This window comes from Salmo salar, chromosome ssa19 (genome assembly GCF_905237065.1).
Source record: "Salmo salar chromosome ssa19, Ssal_v3.1, whole genome shotgun sequence".
Taxonomy (NCBI): Eukaryota; Metazoa; Chordata; class Actinopteri; order Salmoniformes; family Salmonidae; genus Salmo; species Salmo salar.
In genome coordinates, this window is record NC_059460.1 from 49,501,224 (window position 1) to 49,524,770 (window position 23,547).

At 44.0% G+C, this 23,547-nt stretch overlaps 1 protein-coding gene across 3 annotated transcripts; it reads right to left on the minus strand.

The window, feature by feature from the left end:
• Positions 1-475: 475 nt before the first annotated feature.
• LOC106578965 (monocarboxylate transporter 12-B) lies at positions 476-22,398 on the minus strand. 3 transcript variants are annotated; one of them, XM_014158294.2, is made up of 8 exons: positions 22,148-22,398; positions 19,430-19,705; positions 15,187-15,391; positions 9,210-9,313; positions 5,745-5,888; positions 3,735-4,335; positions 2,420-2,679; positions 476-1,642 (listed from the first exon to the last, which is right to left on the minus strand). In XM_014158294.2, the coding sequence occupies exons 4-8, from the start codon at positions 9,280-9,282 to the stop codon at positions 1,407-1,409; spliced, it is 1,314 nt and encodes a 437-aa protein (XP_014013769.2). In that variant the 5' UTR covers positions 9,283-9,313; positions 15,187-15,391; positions 19,430-19,705; positions 22,148-22,398; the 3' UTR covers positions 476-1,406. The 3 variants fall into 3 exon arrangements, with proteins under 3 accessions (XP_014013769.2, XP_014013768.2, XP_014013770.2); XM_014158293.2 differs by lacking the exon at positions 15,187-15,391; XM_014158295.2 differs by lacking the exons at positions 15,187-15,391; positions 19,430-19,705.
• Positions 22,399-23,547: the final 1,149 nt, after the last annotated feature.

The following is a 23,547-nucleotide window of genomic DNA, read 5'->3' on the forward strand; positions in this document are numbered from 1 at the left end:
ACGTACCGGGCTGTTGAGACGTACTGGAGACCTGGTGTGTATAGCCGGTATCACTTGTTCCGGAACTTCCACACACTTCTCAGGACGAGTACGGGGAGCTGACTCAGGTGGCACCAAACTGACAACACGTTCCTTTGGGAAAAACTTGTGCGTCCTACACCAACTCAATAACTCTCCCATTTCTCCCTTCTCCAAATTTTCCCTCTTCTCCCGGATTGGCTCTGGTTTGCTCCTTGGCTCCGCCGACTGCTCCATGTGCCCCCCACCCAAAAAATTATTGGGGTTTCTGTAGCCTCTCGTGCCTCCCTGGCAGGCTTCTATATCTGTCTATTACTTGGCCCCAAGTCCAGTTTACCCTCTCTAGCCTCTCCTTCAGAGACCAGGTATCCATTTCCTCCCGAGCACGCTGCTTTATCCAGTTGTGGTGGGCAGTTCTGTAACGGTTGTCGTATAGAGGGGACCAAAGCGCAGCGTGTTGAGTGCTCATTATGATATTTATTAACTCAAAAATACTAAAGACAAAATAATAAACGGCAAACGATCAGAATACAGTTCTGTCAGGTACAGAGACTAAACAGAAAATAACTGCCCACAAACACAGATGGAAAAAAACCTATTTAAATATGATCTCCAATTAGAGGCAACGAGGACCAGCTGCCTCCAATTGGAGATCAACCCAAAAAAAACAACAACATAGAAATAGAAAACATAGAAAACCACCCAAAACACTCCCTGTCACGCCCTGACCTACTCTACTATAGAAAATGACATCTTACAAGGGTCAGGACGTGACACCCACGCATAGAGTGGCATATGTATTCGTGTCCCATTGTAATCAAGGTTTGAAATGATTCTGTTTGAGTCAAATACTATATCTCTTTGGTCTTCCCTGACCATCTGCTCAAGAAAAATCCGCCTTCAGCTGTGAATAGACTTTTACAAAGGAGCCATCCCACACTGGCCTTTGATCATGACTGCCCTCTCTTGTCAATATAAGGTGTTACAAAACAACATGAAGATTGTCATCTTCAGAAATAATCTATTACAGAAAGGCGCTATAACCCTGTCAGAATCTTCAGTGATATTAAAATTGATCAACTTCCTTAGTTATATTTATATTGGCAGTCTTGTCAACCCTAAAAGAGAAAGGCACATAAAATGTGCAATAACATCACAGGCATGATAGAGAGATTATTTTAAGTCCATATTTTGGCTAAAGTTTATCTTGATACGGCATAATTATTTACCTTCCATTTAGTGTCCATTTAGCATCTGAGGAAAGTCATTCCCAATTCTGAACTATCACGCTAGATTATGTGTACCAATCGATGACCGTTTCTCATAATCTTCAATGTACTTTGGTATTCCAACAAAACAAATGCATAACTACACAAAAGCGTTCAATGTTAAGAATTTGCTGTGTTGACTGAAGGGTTCACATCTTTACTTGAGGCTGTGTAGAAGTCTGATCGGCAAAGCTCCTGTTTGGGGTCTATGTTTTTATTTTTGTTTCTGTGCTTTTGGGTCCTGCGACAGTGGCGTATCCCCGTCACCGTGCTGATGACCAGGGAGCTGGAGATGAGGGCAAAGCCACTGAGGAAGAAGGTGGCCGTGTAGGTGCCTGTGGTGTCAACCAGCCAGCCTACAGAGGGAGGAGGAGGAGGAATGGGGTATGAACATTCACTTTGGCTTTCACTTGATGGATGGAAGAAAAAAACACATGTCTTGTGGACTTCCTGACTAATGCATGTGTTAATACATTCATAATTAATCATTTTTATTCAGTGAAAGTACACTGGTGTGTAATTTAACAAACTATTGCTGCACTTAATGTAACATTTGTGCATACATGAAACAATATTTTCAAAGTAACATCATGTGAACATTTGCAACTTTTGCCATTAATTGACCAATCAAGCATTGATGGTGGATTGTTCATGCCAAGATACATCCTTGACAAAACATTATCGTCCAAAGGTAAACATTTGCAACATTGGTCATTAATTGACCAATGAAACATCAATTATGTACTCTTCAGGCCGGTTTCCCAGACACAGATGGAAGTTCTCCATTGAAATATATTTTTAGTCCAGGAATAGGTTTAGTCAGCAACTACAAATCATTTCAGAATCAGGACTGAATAATTGGGTCACTTTAGAATTACATAAGGTTACTCTAAGTGAGATTGTTTTCTGTTGATTTAGTTCAAAGAGACCAGCAGGCTTGCTCTACTTGATCAGAGGGAGTATAAGGGAGGTCCAGAAAGAAGTTACATTTCTACTAATTGTTTACAGCTTGCAAATGTGGTCTTGTACCACTAAAAGCTTTCATAAAGACCACTTTTGCGATCAGCAAACGTGGAGACATTTACCGCTATCTCTTTTGTACACCTCCTGTTCTACGATTGGTTAGTACTTACCTCCTATTGGAGGGCTGAGCAGGTAAGGGATGGCATGTAGGAAGTAGACAATCCCTAGGGCGGAGGAGAGGTTATGTGTCCCCACAATGTCCGAGGTCACCACAGGTATGAGGGCAACGTAGGCGCCATCAAAGTACCCATAAAACACAGAGAAAGGCACCAGCAGGGTGAACGTCCGCAGGAGAGGGATAAAGAGGCAGCACAGTCCCTCCATGCCCACTGTTATCATGTAGCACACAATACGATACTTCTTCAGGCACCTGGGGGTGAGAAAAACAGTGGACACAATCAGTCTAAAAACACAGATTTTTCATATTGACCATCTGAACGATCGGCGGCTTAACATCCAATGGCTTGTCAGGGGAAACCAGCTTTATCTTCAAGATACAATTGGGTAACAGCTCCATTTCGTTAGAGTAAAACTGGGTGACAAACAGTTCACGAAAAGGTGAGATTACAAGAAATGACTGAAAACTCTACATGTGACTGTTAAACACTCTGAATATGAATCTGTACTGGATAAGAAAAGGCTGGACCCATATCTATGTTAATGCATAGCTTCTCATTTTCACACAAAGACCTAAAGAAAGACACAACGCAACAAATGAAGGTACATTTTGAACCTGTCTTCAGTTCCTAATAAAGGTACGTTTTAAACCTGTCTTCCAGTCTGAATAAAGGTACATTTTGAACCTGTCTTCCAGTCCAAATAAATGTATGTTTTGAACCTATCTTCCGGTCCAAATAAAGGTTGAACCTGTCTTCCGGTCCAAATAAAGGTAGGTTTTGAACCTGTCTTCCAGTCCCATTAAAGGTATGTTTTGAACCTGTCTTCCAGTCCAAATAAAGGTTGAACCTGTCTTTCGGTCCAAATAAAGGTACGTTTTGAACCTGTCTTCCGGTCCTAATGAAGGTATGTTTTAAACCTGTCTTCCGGTCCTAATGAAGGTATGTTTTAAACCTGTCTTCCAGTCCGAATAAAGGTATGTTTTAAACCTGTCTTCCAGTCCGAATAAAGGTATGTTTTAAACCTGTCTTCCAGTCCGAATAAAGGTATGTTTTAAACCTGTCTTCCAGTCCGAATAAAGGTATGTTTTAAACCTGTCTTCTGGTTCGAATAAAGGTAAGTTTGAACCTGTCTTCCGGTCCTAATAAAGGAAGGCCGGCCTATTAAGTCGCTCTGGATAAGAGCGTCTGCTAAATGACTAAAATGTAAAATGTAAAAATGGGGGACTGAGGCACTATTCATGGAATGAAAATACCTATATTATGTTGGCATACTCAATGGAACAACATCTTTAAAACTTTGGCTTACCTTCTGTCTACGAGCCAGCCGAAGGTGATGTTCCCCACGATGTCTATGACCCCCAGGATGGACATGAGGAAGGCGGCCTGGTGGTGGCTCACACCCACGTCCAGTGCGTACGGAACCAGGTAGACAAAGGGCAGGCTGCAGCCACTGGCTAGGAACAAGAAGCTCACTGCCAGCATCAGGAATTCAGGCATGAGCAGGAAGCAGTACTCCTGCATGGACTGGAAGCAGAAGCAGCGGTGGCTGTTGTTGTTGTTGTTGTTGATCGCCAGTGATTCCTCTAACATGCTCACCACCGGAGCTTTCACCCCATATCCACACTCTGTGTCCAATGGGACTGGACCATGAGCCTCCTCTTCTTCTTTCAGAGTGATAGGGCGCAGTAATGCCCCACAGACACACAGGTTGGCAACAACACCCCCTAGGATGAGCAGGGCCCCACGCCATGAGTAGTGCTCTATGAGCATCTGGACGACAGGGGCCAGGATGAAGGTCCCGATGCCACTGCCTGACATGGCGATCCCGTACGCCAGGGCTTTCCTCTCACAGAAATATGAGCCCACCATGGCTATGGCAGGGGTGTAGCAGAGGGCAAATCCAATACCTGTAAATCGAAAGACGATAAGGTTTTTGTTGGTTTTTCATGAGACATACTAGACATCCCTTTTGTTTTTGGTATGTCTACACAGTGTCCCTGAATTACATGATTTGCATGATTTATAGGGGCCCTAATGATGATAATAATAATAATAATAATAATAATAATAATACATTGGATTTAAAGTGCCATAAAGGGGACAGCACTGAGCTAGCCTGCAACGTCACTTCCTGGATTAGCTCAAACTGCGCATGTTGTGTACACATAAATCTCCTACATGAGACGCCATCTCAACCGATTTCCTCGGCTTCAAATGCGCTATTGAGTCTTCACATAGGAATGAATGGTGTCACATGTTTGATGGCTTTGTCCATTCATATATATATAGTGCATTCGGGAAAGTATTCAGACCCCTTCACATTTTCCACATTTTGTTACATTACAGCCTTATTCTAAAATGGATTAAATTAGACACATATCTGGGGAAGGGTACCAAAAAATGTCTGCAGCATTGAAGGTCCCCAAGAACACAGTGGCCTCCATCATTCTTAAATGGAAGAAGTTTTGAACCACCAAGACTCTTCCATAGAGCTGGCCACCCGGCCAAACTTTTGGAGTTCGCCAAAAGGCACCTAAAGGACTCTCAGACCATGAGAAACAAGATTCTCTTGTCTGATGAAACTAAGATTGAACACTTTGGCCTGAATGCCAAGCTTCACGTCTGGAGGAAATCAGGCACCGCTCATCACCTGGCCAATACCATCCCTATGGTAAAGTATGGTGGTGGCAGCATCATGCTGTGGGGAAGTTTTTCAGTGGCAGGGACTGGGATACTAGTCAGGATCAAGGGAAAGATGAACGGAGCAAAGAACAGAGAGATCCTAGATGAAAACCTGCTCCAGAGTGCTCAGGACCTCAGACTGGGGCAAAGGTTCACCTTCCAACGAGACAGCAACCCTAAGCACACAGCCAAGACAATGGAGGACTGGCTTCGGGACAAGTCTCTGAATGTCCTTGAGTGACCCAGCCAGAGCACGGATGAGCATCTCTGGAGACCTGAAAATAGCTGTGCAGCGACGTTCCCCATCCAACCTGACAGAGCTTGACAGGATCTGCAGAGAGGAATGGGAGAAACTCCCCAAATACAGGTGTGCCAAGCTTGTGGTGTCATACCCAAGAACACCTGAGGCTGTAATCGTGCCAAAGGTGCTTCAACAAAGTACTGAGTAAAGGATCTGAATACTTATGTTAATGTGATATTTCCGTTATTTTTTATGATACATTTGCAACAAAAAAAACAACAAAGAAAATGGTTTTGCTTTGTCATTATGGGGTATTGTGTGTAGACTGGTGAGGGGGAAAAACCATTTAATCCATTTTCCGAATGCACTGTACAGTCATTGGGGGGGACCCACCTGTGAGGACCCCCAGGGTGAGGTACAGGTACTCCAGGCTGGTTGCGAAAGAGCTGAGGACCAGGCCGATGGAGGACAGAAAGCCACCAAGGATCACAGCGATGCGGCACGACAGACGGTTCCCAATGAAGCTGCCTAGAGGAGCTGTCAATCACAACAAAGTATACATGTTAATATGGGATTGTCTGCTGCACTACAGTAGTACAGTCAGTGCTTGTGAGAGGGGATGGCTTGATGGCTCTGAGGTACGGGAACGCATGAGAAAAAAAATGCCATATGCAAAGAGCTTTGATCTGGTCGGACAATTCAAGCCCGACCCTACCAGAGCCCTACATTAAAAAAAATTATGAGACCCTACAGAGCCATACATTAAAAAAAATTATGAGACCCTACCAGAGCCATACATAAAAAAAAATTATGAGACCCTACCAGAGCCATACATTAAAAAAAAATATGAGACCCTACCAGAGCCCTACATAAAAAAAATTATGAGACCCTACCAGAGCCATACATAAAAAATATTTTACATAAAAAATATTTTATGAGCCCAAGCCTAAATTACAAAACATGATTGTGCCGTAACGTTTGTACAATATATAGCCCTACCGCATATTACGCACCGCAACAAAACATAAAAACACACAGATTTAAGAGGTCTTTGGTAAATAATTAGTCTAGGCTACTGAAACAAACTCTAGCAGGCCTATCATCTTTGACTGTGGACTGCATTATTATGCATATACTGTATGGATTGGTTATGGTAGACTATATCGACAATATTGATGTTCCCGAACAGATTTCAGTTGGTTTTCCATGTGGTGGCTTAAATGGGCTACTGTCGGTTTTTATCAAACCGCAGATGCGTTCCCGTCTGCGCTCTATAGGCCAGCATTCTACCGCCAACAACGTGTCATATATTCAACCGCAAATAATGCTGCATACCAGAACAATCCTACAATAAAAAAAGACAACTAAAAGGCATATTAAATCATTTTAGATAAATGTTGAAGTGCCACGATGGAGAGAGAGTTGCATGTTGTCTATCATAGCAGAGAAAAGGATAGACTACAGATGCACGTTCTCTTTCTGTTTCACCACAGCAACTGCCACATAGCCTACAAGGTTGTGGAAGCCTAAACCCAGCCCCGGCTGCCCTAATCAATTTTCAGAATATCAGGCTCGGGCTGAAACTCTGTGCTTTCACATTTCTGTTTTTTTTTTTGGCAGTAGGATAATTAATGAGTAGGAGTCGTGGATTTAACTCTGAACGCTCTTATTCAAATTGTTACATTGCAAACTGTGAATATAATGTTTCGTACCACTAGTTACTGGATCCGAGCACATAGTTTCCGGAACACAGTCTTACAGAACTCAGTACAGTATGTTCTTAGTTGTTTTAACTCTGCCAAAGACAGGTGGTGTATCATTAATGATTTGTGGTTGGTGTACAATGCCAAGTTCATCTTGTACTCTGATTTGACAAGTATGATGAGTAATATGCTGAGTAAAAAAGAGCAGGGGAAAAAATACACATCCAGGTTGATAACTGAAAAGCTTATGTGTCATAGTGTAGGGTGTAATATGAGGACAAACCAGTTCTTGACTTTTAACACAGCTCTCACACCTTGACATGAACTAACACATGCAGATACAGGAACAGAGGGAGTAACACCAATTCAGCAAAAAGTTCAGCTCCAAAAAGATACCCCACTGCTAGTTTCAACACATATTAAATAGTTGCAAATTAACATTTACTGATATGTATGTCACTTTGGACCATTGATACTGTGAGTTAATACAAGACCATGAGAGAGGTTTGTGATCCGCAGCAGTCCTCTGTGACCCATACTGACTGGCCTTGGCATACGCCTACCTAAACATGTTACCTAAGTCAGTCTTGATAAAGGCTGATACGAGTCAGCATAAAGGTCTATTTTTACATTGCTTTACCGTCTCTATCATAGTGTCACATTTCACTGGGTGCAAGCAAAATAAACAAACTCCGTATGCTTTGGGTCATAGTGTTGTAACACTGTTTTGGTATTTCAAGATGTTCTCTGTGTGTCGCTAACGTCTGTGTGTTGCTAACATTGTTCTCTCAAGAGCTAAATCGACAGGGAAAGAAGCAACCTCCTCTCTCTGTCTACTTTAGCCAGACAAGGGATTGTCAGTACTTTGTTCTTAAATACTACTGCACTAATGTGTACAAACTGACAAGAAACAATCCTATGCCTCCAACCAAAAAGGTTTTTAAAGGGCAATCAACATGTCCAAAAGATCCAAGGAAGATCTCCATGGTGGAGATGAGAGAAAGCAGTGTATTCTGGAGAGTTGGGTGAGACTAACTAAAATAACCAAAACATCCCTACTCTCCTATGTAAGAGGGGTTAAACATCCTAATCTAAGAGAAGCAGCAAAAACTGACCGATGGGTTGGCTGAGTTATACACTGCCAGTCAGCGGCTTGTGACTTTATCAACTGAAGCATACTGTAACTTTGCTGTGTGATTGTAAAAAGCACATTTACATTACATTGTCTTCAGTCTGTTATATCTGGAGTATTTCTCCTGTCTTATCCAGTGTTCTGTGTGAATTTAAGTATGCTCTCTCTAATTCTCTCTCTCTTTCTCCCTCTCTCTCTCTTTCTCTCAGAGGACCTGAGCCCTAGGACCATGCCTCAGGACTACCTGGCCTGATGTCCCCAGTACACCTGGTCGTACTGCTGCTCCAGTTTCAACTGTTCTGCCTGCGGCTATGGAACCCTGACCTGTTCACCAGACATGCTACCTTGTCCCAGACCTGCTGTTTTCAACTTTCTAGAGACAGCAGGAGCGGTAGAAATACTCTGAGTGATCAGCTATGAAAAGCCAACTGACATTTACTCCTGAGGTGCTGACCTGTTGCACCCTCTACAACCACTGTGATTATTATTATTTGACCCTGCTGGTCATCTATGAACATTTGAACATCTTGGCCATGTTCTGTTATAATCTCCACCCGGCACAGCCAGAAGAGGACTGGCCACCCCTCATAGCCTGGTTCCTCTCTAGGTTTCTTCCTAGGTTCCAGCCTTTCTAGGGAGTTTTTCCTATCCACCGTGCTTCTACGACTACATTGCTTGCTCTTTGGGGTTTTAGGCTGGGTTTCTGTACAGCACTTTGTGACATCAGCTGATATAAGAAGGGCTTTATAAATACATTTGATTGATTGATCATGTGTCCTAATTGGAAGTGAAATGATGCACCACATATCACACCTAGTTGTCTTAGTTGTCAAACTGATTTAACTTCTCCTTAGTCCTTCAACAGCTTTTATGTTTACATCCAATGAACCAAATTCATTTTATCACTACCCTGGGCATTGAGCAACCTGTCTAGACCACACGCTGCAAGCCAATGCCAGGCCCAGTGTGCAACCAGATCACTGTTGCTGAAGCAGCACTTGACTGAGGGCCATGATGACTTACCACACAGCATAGTGGTGCAGTCCACCAGACTGTGGATCCAGGCTGTCCCTGAACAGTCCGCTCCAAAGTACATCTGAAACTCCACAAAGAAGATGGAGATGCATCTGGAACAGAAGAAAAGGCTCAAGATGAGGCAAAATCATGACAAATAACAACCATCTTGCATATTTCAAATAGGTATATTTTTCCAAGTGGTTTGTTTTGACACAAATTTGACATGCTACAATGGTGCACACACACACACACACACACACACACACACATACACCACAGGAGACTGCTGAGGGGAGAACGGCTCATAATAATGGCCATAACGGAGAAAATGGAATGGCATCAAACACCTGGAAACCATGCGTTTCATGTATTTGATACCATTCCACTGATTTCACTCCAGTCATTACCACTAGTCTGTCCCCCCCAATTAAGGTGCCACCAACCTCCTGTGGTACACACACACACACTTCTGAGTGTATACAGCACATGTTCTCGGAACACACTGAGGTTTCTTCAATTATGTAATTACTCTTCTCCAGCTAGACATGGTGTTGACCTGAGTGGTCAGAGGGAGTGATGCAATTGTAATGAATTGTGTAATCATGGAGCTGAGGGGAGAGCTGTAAAAAGCCTGGGACGTGTGGGAAGAACACCTGCTTGGGGGTTAATGAGCCACAAGCTCCTCCGTCTGAGTCTGCAGCAAGGCTGCACCTGTACAAACTGTACAGGACTAGCACCATGCAGACGATAAGGGACAAATCACTCAGTGTGAATCTGACGGCCACCTGATCTTCATGTCCTCTCCAGCACTGGCCAGAGAACGCACATGGGGGACCTATCGCACGGCAGGCCTCCGTCAGCCTGCTGTTTCCTCACACGCGCACACACAAAAATGTGTACGCACGCTGTCTGCTACAGCTGTTTTAGGGGTTTAAACTCACTCACTAGACCTAAAAGAACCTCAGGATCACTGATGCATATCAAGAAAGCTGAGGAACAGGAGTTCACTGCCTAGATTTATTACCTTGGGTTACTTTCAAACCCTTGGTGGAATTTCCCCCATTCCTTCCAATTCTGACCAATTACTACTTTAGATTATCTCTGGCAGAGTCACAACGTGCAATAGGGTAAAGGCTCAAGGTGAGAATCTGAGCCGGCAAAATCAGTTTACAAATTATTTAATAATGTTGGAGGGACAAACATGCTCTTCCTTGTTTGATTGTTTTCTAATTCTGTTCTACACAAAGGATTGCATGATGGAAATGTGAGACTATAATCTCCTTCTTTATCCCTCACCCAACAGGCAACCTGACTGAACTCGTTTTTTCAGTAATGCAATTCATTAAACCCCATTTAACCCTTGGCCTACAATGGTCGTGCTCCCGAGGAAATCCAATTAACATAATAACAAAATTTCCCCATCAAAATCCGTCTGTTTAACTAGAGATATGTGTTTTTTTGCTGCATCTCAATCCACTGCATCCGCCAATATTGCCCTTCAGCATCTGCAATTAAAGGTGGCAGAGCTAGAGCATGTTTTTCAGTCCATGAGACATCCCGAAAATCAGTCTTCTCATTCTTATATCTCTCAGATATAAGACAGACACTTCAGAACAAACTTCCATGTAGTGAATCTGTCATTCAATGGGTTTATATTGGTTAATAGCAGAAATGCCAAATTCAATGTTTCATTCAATAATTTTTGTATATATACTGCTCAAAAAAATGAAGGGAACACTTAAACAACACAATGTAACTCCAAGTCAATCACACTTCTGTGAAATCAAACTGTCCACTTAGGAAGCAACACTGATTGACAATAAATGTCACATGCTGTTGTGCAAATGGAATAGACAACAGGTGGAAATTATAGGCAATTAGCAAGACACCCCCAATAAAGGAGTGGTTCTGCAGGTGGGGACCACAGACCACTTCTCTTTTCCTATGCTTCCTGGCTGATGTTTTGGTCACTTTTGAATGCCGGCGGTGCTTTCACTCTAGTGGTAGCATGAGACGGAGTCTACAACCCAAACAAGTGGCTCAGGTAGTGCAGCTCATCCAGGATGGCACATCAATGCGAGCTGTGGCAAGAAGGTTTGCTGTGTCTGTCAGCGTAGTGTCCAGAGCATGGAGGCGCTACCAGGAGACAGGCCAGTACATCAGGAGACGTGGAGGAGGCCGTAGGAGGGCAACAACCCAGCAGCAGGACCGCTACCTCCGCCTTTGTGCAAGGAGGAGCAGGAGAAGCACTGCCAGAGCCCTGCAAAATGACCTCCAGCAGGCCACAAATGTGCATGTCTCTGCTCAAAAAACAGACTCCATGAGGGTGGTATGAGGGCCCGACGTCCACAGGTGGGGGTTGTGCTTACAGCCCAACACCGTGCAGGACGTTTGGCATTTGCCAGAGAACACCAAGATTGGCTCTTCACAGATGAAAGCAGGTTCACACTGAGCACATGTGACAGACGTGACAGAGTCTGGAGACGCCGTGGAGAACGTTCTGCTGCCTGCAACATCCTCCAGCATGACCAGTTTGGCGGTGGGTCAGTCATGGTGTGGGGTGGCATTTCTTTGGGGGGCCGCACAGCCCTCCATGTGCTCGCCAGAGGTAGCCTGACTGCCATTAGGTATCTTGATGAGATCCTCAGACACCTTGTGAGACCATATGCTGGTGCGGTTGGCCCTGGGTTCCTCCTAATGCAAGACAATGCTAGACCTCATGTGGCTAGAGTGTGTCAGCAGTTCCTGCAAGAGGAAGGCATTGATGCTATGGACTGGCCCGCCCGTTCTCCAGACCTGAATCCAATTGAGCACATCTGGGACATCATGTCTCGCTCCATCCACCAACGCCACGTTGCACCACAGACTGTCCAGGAGTTGGCGGATGCTTTAGTCCAGGTCTGGGAGGAGATCCCTCAGGAGACCATCCGCCACCTCATCAGGAGCATGCCCAGGCGTTGTAGGGAGGTCATACAGGCACGTGGAGGCCACACACACTACTGAGCCGTGATTTTGTTGTCAGCACATTCAACTATGTAAAGAAAAAAGTATTGAATAAGATTATTTCTTTCATTCAGATCTAGGATGTGTTGTTTAAGTGTTCCCTTTATTTTTTTGAGCAGTATATATTTTTTTATACCTTAAGGGGTTCTAAAATTCTAAATAAAATAGCTAAATGATCTTTGGTATGGCCCTCTTAAAATAATTCCATATGTTAGCTTAGAACCCTCCTCCCCCAGCTTAGACAGGGCTTAGACTCTAGAGGGTACACTCGGTAACAAAACTTGAAACATTGTGAAACCTTGAAAAACTACATTTTAGAGGAAATGTTCAAACACAACCATCCTCAGTCAGGGTTTGTAGTGCTTCACTGTAGTCCTATACTGAAGACCTGCTACTGATCTGCAGGTTGTTTACCAGGCCACCAGTGTAACCTGAACTGGAGAGTGTGATGGCAGAAGATACCTCTTGTCACTTTAGTAAGTCTTGTTCTCATGTCATACTCAGTCCAAGTTGCACTATATATAGAGTTGACCTACAGTACCAGTCAAAAGTTTGACACACCTACTCATTCAAGGGTTTTCCTTATTTTAACTTTTTTCTAATATTATAGAATAATAGTGAAAACATTAAAACTATGAAATAACACATATGGAATCATGAAGTAACCAAGAAAGTGTTAAACAAATCAAAATATATTTTATATTTGTCACGTCCTGACCATGGTAAGCTGTTATTTTCTATGGTAGAGTAGGTCAGGGTGTGACAGGGGGGTTTATTCTATGTGTTCTATTTCTATGTTCTTAGGTTCTAGTTTTTGTATTTCTATGTTGATTTGTTTGGGATGATCTCCAATTAGAGGTCCTCGTTGTCTCTAATTGGAGATCATACTTAAGTAGGGGTTTTTCTAACCTGGGTTTTGTGGGTGATTATTTTTGAGTAGTGTTTGTTTCTCCTCTGCGTCACGGTTTGTTGTTTTGTCTATTCAGTTATTTGATGTATTGCATAGTTCACAGAGTAAATCAAATGTGGAACTACACACACGCTGCACCTTGGTCCTCTCCTTTTGACAGCCGTGACAATATTTTAGATTCTTCAAAGTAGCCACCCTTTAACAGGCACACCTGTTAATTGAAATACATTCCAGGTGACTACCTCATGAAGCTGGTTGAGAGTATGTCAAGAGTGTGCAAAGCTTTTATCAAGGCAAAGGGTGTCTACTTTGAAGAATCTCAAATATAACATATATTTTGATTTGTTTAACACTTTTTTGGTTACTACATGATTCCATATGGTTTGATGTCTTCACTATCACTGCAGAAATATAAAAAAACTTTTGAATAAGTAGGTGTGTCAAAACTTTTGACTGGTAATGTATATTACATACACGGTTTTGAACCGGTTCAGGAAACAGAACCGGAAACAAAAGTGATCTTTACTGTTCCCGAACAGAACCGTTATTTTCAAAGTATGAGAAATGGTTTATAACTGTCAGGTTGTGTGCTACTGGTAAGAAGTGCAGGAGAGAGGAGGTGCAGGAGAGAGGAGAGTTGTGATCAGGCGCACACTTTATTTGGCAGAAGTAACAACAGACGGACGCAACTGTGTCAAAAACCTCCAGCCAAATGGCAAAAGTGCAAAGCGTGACAACAGTCACAATAATGCATAAGTATAAACAATTCAACACACTCTGGTACAACACGGTACCCGGGGAAAACCAGCCTGGCGCGTAACACGAAACATGTAACAAAAACACTTCCACACAAAGACATGGGGGGAACAGAGGGAATATATATGTAGTGTGATTAGGGAATGCAAACCAGGTGTGCGGGGAAACAAGACGAAACAAATGGAACAATGAACAGTGGAGCGGTGATGGCTAGAAGACCGGTGACGTCGACCGCCGAACGCCGCCCGAACAAGGAGAGCAGCCGACTTCGGCGGAAGTCGTGACAATAACGTTCTTTACGTTACGAGCATTTTTTTCCAGTCCCACATCATATAAAATAAACATTACATCATATGTAATAACATTTTTATCATACTATAACCGTGCTATTGTTTGAAAATAATTATATTGAAAAGGATGTACAACGTTTCTGTGTAAGATAATACGGATTTTTGAATACCCTTCAACTCATACACTAAATACATAGCCCACCATTATAGAATGGATGGATAGCCTGCATCAAGTTTGTGTCACACCCTGATCTGTTTCACCTGTCTTTGTGATTGTCTCCACCCCCCTCCAGGTGTCGCCCATCTTCCCCATTATCCCCTGTGTATTTATACCTGTGTTCTCTGTTTGTCTGTTGCCGTTCGTCTTGTTTGTTCAAGTCAACCAGCGTTTTGTGTCTCAGCTCCTGCTTTTTTCAGTCTTTGTTATCTCGCCCTCCAGGTTTTGATCCTCGCATGTTCTGACTCCGAGCCCAGCTGCCTGACCACTCTGCCTGCCCCTGCCCCTGATCCTGCCTGCCTACCTGTACCTTTACCCCCCTCTGGATTACCGACCTCTGCCTTAACCTGACCATGAGCCTGCCTGCCGCCCGATACCGTTGCCCCACCTCTGGTTTACCTTGACCTGTCTATTGCCTGCCCCTGTTGGAATATTAAACCATTGTTTATTCGACGCGGTCTGCATCTGGGTCTTACCTTCATACCTGAGAGTACAAACTGGCCATGACTGACCCAGCAGACCCGGACCAGCTGCGCAACGCTATCTCCTCCCAAGGAGCCCCCATTGGTAGGCACGAGGAATTGCTTCGTGGGCTGATGGAGGATGTCCAAACGTAGGCTGAGCGCCATGACCGGGCGCCGGAGCAGAAGGCAGACGTTTTACGTGTCCCCAACTGATTGTGTTTTTTTGTTCGTTTATCTGCATTGTTTGTAACTTATTTTTTGTACTACTTTTGTACATAATGTTGCCGTTACCGTCTCTTATGACCGAAAATAACTTCTAGACATCAGGACTGCGATTACTCACCACAGACTAGCAGAATCCTTTTTCTTCTTTCACGACTCTGACGAGTCCGAGGATATACGGCTCCCTCGGGAACAGGCCCCGACCTCAGTGATCTGCGTGAAGAGTATGCAGAGAAAGATAGGCCGGAAGGCAGGCTGCCTTCTGAGGAGTAGGAGGCGATCGAATAAACCTCCACTCCCCTCAATTCTGCTCGCAAACATGCAATCTATGGACAATAAAATGGATGAGTTATTAGGAAGATTAAACTACCAATGGGACGTTAAAAACTGTAACATCTTATGCTTCACGGAGTCGTGGCTGAACAATGACAATATCAACATACAGCTGGCTGGTTATACGATGTACCGGCAGGATAGAACAGAGGCATCTGGTAAGACAAGGGGCGGCGGTCTATGTATTTTTGTAAACAACAGCTGGTGCACGATATATAAGGAAGTCTTGAGCCATTGCTCACCTGAGGTAGAGTTTCTCATGATAAGCTGCAGACCACATTACCTACCGAGAGAGTTTTCGTCTATATTCTTTGTAGCTGTTTACATCTAACTACAGTCAGAGGCTGGCACCAAGATAGCATTGAATAAGCTGTATTCCGCCATAAGCAAAGAAGAAAATGTTCACCCAGAGACAGCGCGCCTAGTAGCCGGGGACTTTAATGCAGGGGAACTTAAATCAGATTTACCTCATTTCTATCAACATGTTAAATTTGCAACCAGAGGGAATATAACTCTGGACCACCTATTTTCCACACACAGAGATGCATACAAAGCTCTCCCTCACCCTCCATTTGGCAAATCTGACCATAATTCTATCCTACTTATTCCTGCTTACAAGCAAAAATGAAAGCAGGAAGCACCAGTGACTAGATCAATAAAAAAGTGGTCAGATGAAGCAGATGCTAAGCTACAGGACTGTTTTGCTAGCACAGACTGGAATATGTTCCGGGATTCCTCCAATGGCATTGAGGAGTACACCACATCTGTCATTGGCTTCATCAATAAGTGCATTGATGACGTCGTCCCCACAGTGACCGTACGTACATACCCCAACCAGAAACCATGGATTACAGGCAGCATCCGCACTGAGCTAAAGGCTAGAGCTGCCGCTTTCAAGAAGCAGGACTCTAACCTGGAAGCTTATAAGAAATCCCGCTATAACCTCCGACGAACCCTCAAACAGGCATAACGTCAATATAGGACTAAGATCGAGTCGTACTACACCGGCTCTGACGCTCGTCAGATGTGGCAAGGCCTGCAAACCATTACAGACTACAAAGGGAAGCACAGCCAAGAGCTGCCCAGTGACACGAGCCTACCGGACGAGCTAAACTACTTCTATGCTCGCTTTGAGGCAAATAACATGAAACATGCATGAGATCACCAGCTGTACCGGAAGACCTTTACACAGGTCAACATTCACAAGGCTGCAGGGCCAGACAGATTACCAGGACATGTACTGCGAACATGCGCTGACCAACTAGCAAGTGTCTTCGCTGACATTTTCAACCTCTCTCTGTCCGAGTCTGTAATACCAACATGTTATAAGCAGACCACCATAGTGCCTGTGCCCAAGAACACTAAGGTAAACTGCCTAAATGATTACAGACCCATAGCACTCACGTCTGTAGCCATGAAGTGCATTGAAATACTGGTCATGGCTCACATCAAACCATCATCCCAGAAACCCTAGACCCACTTCTAGACCCACTCCTAGACCCACTCCTAGACCCACCTTAATTTGCATACCGCCCCAACAGATCCACAGATGATGCAGTCTCAATTGCACTCCACACTGCCCTTTCCCACCTGGAGTTAAGGAACACCTATGTGAGAATGCTACTCATTGACTACAGCTCAGCGTTCAACACAATAGTGCCCTCAAAGCTCAACAATAAGCTAAGGACCCTGGGACTAAACACCTCCCTCTGCAACTGGATCCTGGACTTCCTGACGGGCTGCCCCCAGGTAGTAAGGGTAGGTAACAACACATCCGCCATGCTGATCCTCAACACAGGGGCCCCTCAGGGGTGCATGCTCACGGCCAGGCACGACTCCCAACACCATCATTAAATTTGCCTATGACACAACAGTGGTAGGCCTAATCACCGACAACAAAGAGACAGCCTATAGGGAGGAGGTCAGAGACCTGGCCGTGTGTATTGCCAGGACAACAACCTCTCCCTCAACGTGATCAAGACAAAGGAGATGATTGTGGACTACAGGAAAAGGATGACCGAGCACGCCCCCATTCTCATCGACGGGGCTGCAGTGGAGCAGGTTGAGAGCTTCAAGTTCCTTGGTGTCCACATCACCAACAAACTAACATGGTCCAAGCACACCATGACAGTCGTGAAGCGGGCACAACAAAACCCGCAGGAGACTGAAAAGATTTGGCATGGGTCCACAGATCCTCAAAAGGTTCTCCAGCTGCACCATCGAGAGCATCCTGACTGGTTGCATCACTGCCTGGTATGGCAACTGCTCGGCCTCCGACCACAAGGCACTACAGAGGGTAGTGCGAATGGCCCAATACATCACTGGGGCCAAGCTTCCTGCCATCCAGGACCTCTATACCAGGCGGTGTCAGAGGAAGGCCCTGAAAATTGTCAAAGACTCCAGCCAACCCAGTCATAGACTGTTCTCTCTGCTACCACATGGCAAGCAGTACCGGAGAGCCAAGTCTAGGTCCAAGAGGCTTCTAAACAGCTTCTACCCCCAAGCCATAAGACTCCTGAACATCTAGTCAAATGGCTACCCAGACTATTCACATTGCCCCCCTCATCTATGCATAGTCACTTTAATTAACTCTACCTACATGTACATATTACTTCAGCTAACCGGTGACCCCGCACATTGACTCCGGCACCCCCCTGTATATATTGTTATATTTTTTCTGCTCCTCTTTAATTACTTGTTACTTTTATCTCTTATTCTTATCCATATTTTTTAAACTGCACTGTCGGTTAGGGGTAAGTAAGCATTTCACTGTAAGGTCTACACCTGTTGTATTTGGCGCATGTGACTAATAAAATTTGATTTGGACATGCTGCTGAAGCAATTCCGCGGGTCATCTGGGGGGCAGCCTACCACGGTGGTAACCCCACCACCCCTCAGCAACTCGGCAGTTAGCAGTGCCGCCCCACTGGCCACTTCACCTTCCCAGGAGCCGGAATGCTTTAATGGAGAGCCAAGCACCTGTCGGGCGTTTCTAGCTCAGTGTGCCCTCATTTTCAAGCTTCAGCCCTCCTCCTTCCCCTCTGATCGCTCCAAAATAGCCTACCTCATCACGCTTATGTCTGGAAGGGCTCTCACCTGGGCTACCACCGTATGGGAACAGCAGCCGGCAATATGCGCGAGCCTGGAGGGGTTCATGGGAGAGGGGAGGAAGGTCTTTGATGCCTCGTTCTCCGAGAGAGAAGCTGCCCGGAAGCTAATCCCGCACTGTGGCCGACTATGCCGTGGATTTCTGTACGTAGGCAGCGAAGAGTGAGTGGAACTCGGAAGCACTGTTCGACATGTTCCTGCACGGCGTCTCGGAGGAGGTTAAGGACAAGCTTGCAGCTTGGGAGTTACCCACAGATTTTGACTCCCTCATCGCTTTGACCATCCGCATCGATGGGCAATTGTGGGAACGACGGATGGAGAGGAAATTCGATTTCACTCGCACGTCCAGGGATTCCACCTCGCCTCCGAGTCATCCCAGAAGTCCCCGACGGTCCCATGGCCGAGAGCAGCTCCTGCTTTTTTCAGTCTCTCTTTTCTCGCCCTCCTGGTTTTGACCCTTGCCTGTCCTGACTCCGAGCCCACCTGCCTGACCACTCTGCCTGACCCTGATCCTGCCTGCCGACCTGTACCTTTGCCTCCCTCTGGATTACCGACCTCTGCCTTACCCTGACCCTTTGCCTGCCTGCCGCCCGGTACCATTGACCCACCTCTGGTTTACTGACCCCTACCTGCCTTGTCCTGCCTATTGCCTGCCCCTGTTAGAATATTAAACTATTGTTTATTCGACGTGGTCTGCATCTGGGTCCTACCTTCATACCTGATAGTATGGTTAAGTTTTGTTTGAAATTGTCCCACAAACTTAACTGTACTCAAACATGTAAAAAAAAAAGATAATAGTCTGATTTGATGGGACGCCCACTTATACTGTAAAATAAACACACAGGCTTATCACTCCACAGTTCTGAGTTGTGTCAGGACCAAGCCAGGGGAACTCCATGACCCTCTCTTCCTGCCAGACTTACCTGGTGACGGCACGTGTGCAGACAGTGACCAAGAAGCAACCGGCCACAATCATCCAGCCCCAGCCCCCATCAGGAGGGGGGACCGCTGGTCTCTTTTTCCCCTGAGCCATAGCCACGGCATGAACCATGCTCAGATCCTTTTTCTGTTCCCTCTGTTTTTCTCCTGTTCTCAGTCAAGACCCAGGGACACCTCGCAGACAGACAGCCTCACACAGTCACACCCAGCATGGGATTGCACTGGTTGTTGAAGAAGCTGTTCAGTTCACTTCAGTTACACTGTTGTAGAACACAAGGAGAAGCACATATACTAGCTAAGACTCTATGAATAAGTCAAAAGGTGGCTCAGAATCATTAACAGGCATCAACAAAAACACCTCAGACATCTTCTCTGGGTCTGGGTCTGAAACATGTCCAGCCCATTCAGCATTTGTTGAGGACTCAGCCTACAAACAAGACTAGTCACTGCTGATGTGTGTGTTGAAATACTTTACTCCCCCGGCCCAAGCAGAACAGTGAGGCGACAGGGTTATTGACCTAGGAGTCCATGAGAGGATGTGTTCACTGCCAGGGTGTCAGGGATAACTCGGGGCGATTACAATATTAACTTCAGACCCTAGCTGCCATCTGCTATTGTGACCTCTCTGAGCCCGTGGCATGTGCTGCTCTAAAACACTTCCTATAGAAACACATCTCTGCAGCTTTGGTTCCATTAGGCACTTGACTTGGCTACCCTCCATTAGTTTAACAGCAATTCTCTGAAATTTACTTAAGTATGTAGCAACAAACGGCAATCATGTTTTGATTGATGAATGTCAGTTAATGTCAGTACGTAAAGGAAAAATCCACTCAAAACTATATTTAGGTTGTTTTGTTTTTTCGGGGTTTTTTGGTCACCAACCACATGATGCAAAATGCATCATCATCACTTTGCATCTTGAAAATTCTATATCTTGAAAACTGGACTGCTGACATGCAAAACATTTTGCCACTATATCAACAATGTAATAATGAAAAAAATACCAGTGGTATTTTCCTTTAAATCAGAATTTCAGTCTGATACCAAACACACGATATCTATGACATCTTTGTATGGAAACTAAATAAATAAATAACTTTTTAAACTAAGAATGTGGAGGATATAAAGTTGCATAATTTATTGACTCCATAAAGGCTAATTGTATAGTTTCATTGTTTCAGCTGCTGAGCCCATGTTGGCCACATGTCTGGTTCCAAACTGGACTAAGGGGTAAACGTAAGATAGTAAATGTAGGTATGATATGAGACATATCATATAGTATGTATTAATTTGTGGATATCCATCATCCATTTTGTATGATATGTTACAAATTACAATTAATATTATAGTACGTTAGGAATTGTAATTTGTACAATATGTTATGAATTGAAATTCATACAATATGTTACAAATTTGCAAAATGTATGATATGTTCCACATTACAATTTGTTGAGGCTAATGTTAGCTAGGTGGCTAACGCTAATGTTAGCTAGGTGGCTAACGTTAGCTAGGCCAGATATTAGGGTTAGGGGTTAAGGTTAGTGTTAAGAGTTAGGTTAAAGGGTTAAGGTTAGTGGAAGGGTTAGCTAATATGGTAAGTAGTTGAAAAGCAGCTCAAAAGTAGTAATTGAAAAGTTGTTAATTAGCTAAAATGCTGAAGTTGTCCGTGATGAGATTCGAGTACACAATCTTTGGGTTGCCAGACGTTTACATGATACCAAACGTAACATATCATACTAATTGTGCAAAGCTGTGTGCTGTGTGACAGTGTGCAAAGCTGTCATCAAGGCAAAGGGTGGCTATTTGAAGAACCACAAATATAAAATGTCTTTTGTTTTGTTTAACACTTTTTTGGTTACTACATAATTCCATATGTGTTATTTCATAGTTGTGATGTCTTCACTATTATTCTACAATGTAGAAAATAGTAAGAATAAAGAAAACCCTTGAATGAGTAAGCGTTTTAAAACCTTTGACTGGTAGTGTAAGTCATCCAACAATATGTTTTTAGACTCGTATAATTAAGGCTGCAGAAAATATAAAATCACCCAAGGACATCTAGCACAATATAGACAAAATATGTCAATGGATAGGTAACAGAGGGCTGACATTGTATGGTGGATCACGCGGCTGAAATGTCGACAATTTGGACTGGGTCCGTAATGAAATATCCCCCTCAAAAAAGGTGCTACTTTTACGTCTCGTGAATTACATGCACGTTCTTTTGAAAACCAGTTAGCCTTACATCTGCAAGTTAAATGAGTGTAGAAATGTTCGCCACATTTCTTCATGAGGAGATGCAACAGTTCTGAAAAACGTGGAGCGGGGAAACGTGTAAAACATACTGACCCAATAAGTTCCTTTCTGTTTTTGTTATTTGTGTTATCTTAAAGACTGCAATAATCTACAGTTTATATAATACAACACTTGTGAATCAGTAAGCATGCAACGGATCAACAGAATCAACCATTTTGGAGACTTGTTACATTTTGTTCTGATTGAATACGTTTCGTTCTCATCATCATCGGTGAAAGCTCCAATAGGCTACTTGAACATCAAAGGCTCTTGGCTGCGTCGCTACAAATGTTTAAAAAACAATCAATGGGAATTAATACACATAGAAAAAAGCTTCGAAAAAATATATATTTTTAAACATAATTTCCCCCACAGTTTCTAAGATGGAGCAATAATACGCTTCTTACCTTTAAGTCACACACATCCAGCTGTTGTTCAGTTGCATAGTTCAGTGAAGTCGTTTGCAGCTCCCTGTTCATTAATCAAAACGTACACAGTATCTGTTCTGTGACATTAAGTGACCTCACAATCCATTACAGAACCTTTGATTCTGCATGTATTCTGGCATCAAAAACGTTTAGGGATACGTGAAAAGTCTGCGCAGATGGGGGGGATGTGCAGGCTTGGGACAGACCCCAGACTCATGTGGCAGAACAGGAGGAACTTGTTAACCTCCACCCTGGCTGGATGCCCCCCTCCTCCTGCACTCCTCTCAACACGTGAGAATAAATTATGCAGCTATACTCTCTAAACACCATGTTCACAACTCTTGGTAAACCAAATGTAAATGGTGATGAATATCCGACTGTACATCGATGAATACTGAATACAGTAAGATCAATAGTTTACTGGTGGTAATTTCATATGTCAAATTCAATAGCACTGCACTGTGTGTACATGATACTCAATTGTCCCTTTACCCATCATGAGGTTGCTTCAACCTAGCCTACAAATTAAAGTTTATAATGTAGGTGCACATGTCAAGAGACAAGTTGGAGTGATCAAGGTGACAGCAGTAACACATTCAATACCGCCTTGCACACTCTTGCCCGCATCTAGCTGATCTGGGGTGTAATCATTAGTCCAAACTGTTGCAAAACGTTCTATTTTGAGGAGAGTTTCTATTGGACAAATTCAGGTAGGTCTATCCCGGATTCATTCCTTTTGCTTCCGTTTATCCTGTTATGGATAGGGGGCAGTATTTTCACAGCCGGATAAAAAACGTACCCGATTTAATCTGATTATTACTCCTGCCCAGAAACTAGAATATGCATATAATTATTAGCTTTGGATAGAAAACACTCCAAAGTTTCTAAAACTGTTTGAATGGTGTCTGTGAGTATAACAGAACTCATTTGGCAGGCCAAAACCTGAGAAGATTCTGTACAGGAAGTACCCTGTCTGACCATTTCTTGGCCTTCTTGATCATCTCTATCCAAAACAAGGGATCTCTGCTGTTACGTGACACTTCCTACGGCTCCCATAGGCTCTCAGAAGGCGGCAAAAAGCTGAATGGTGGCTTTGCAGGCCCTGGCTGAAAAACATTAGCGCATTTTGATAGTGGTCGATCAGACAACAGAGACTGGAGGCGCGTGCACGAGGCGACCCCATGTTTTTATTCTTTCGTCTTTGAACGAAAACAACGACTCCCGGTCGGAATATTATCGCTTTTTTACGAGAAAAATAGCATAAAAATTGATTTTAAACAGCGTTTGACATGCTTCGAAGTACGGTAATGGAATATTTAGAATTGTTTTGTCACGAAACGCGTGGGGCGCGTAACCCTTCGTCACCCTTGGATAGTGTC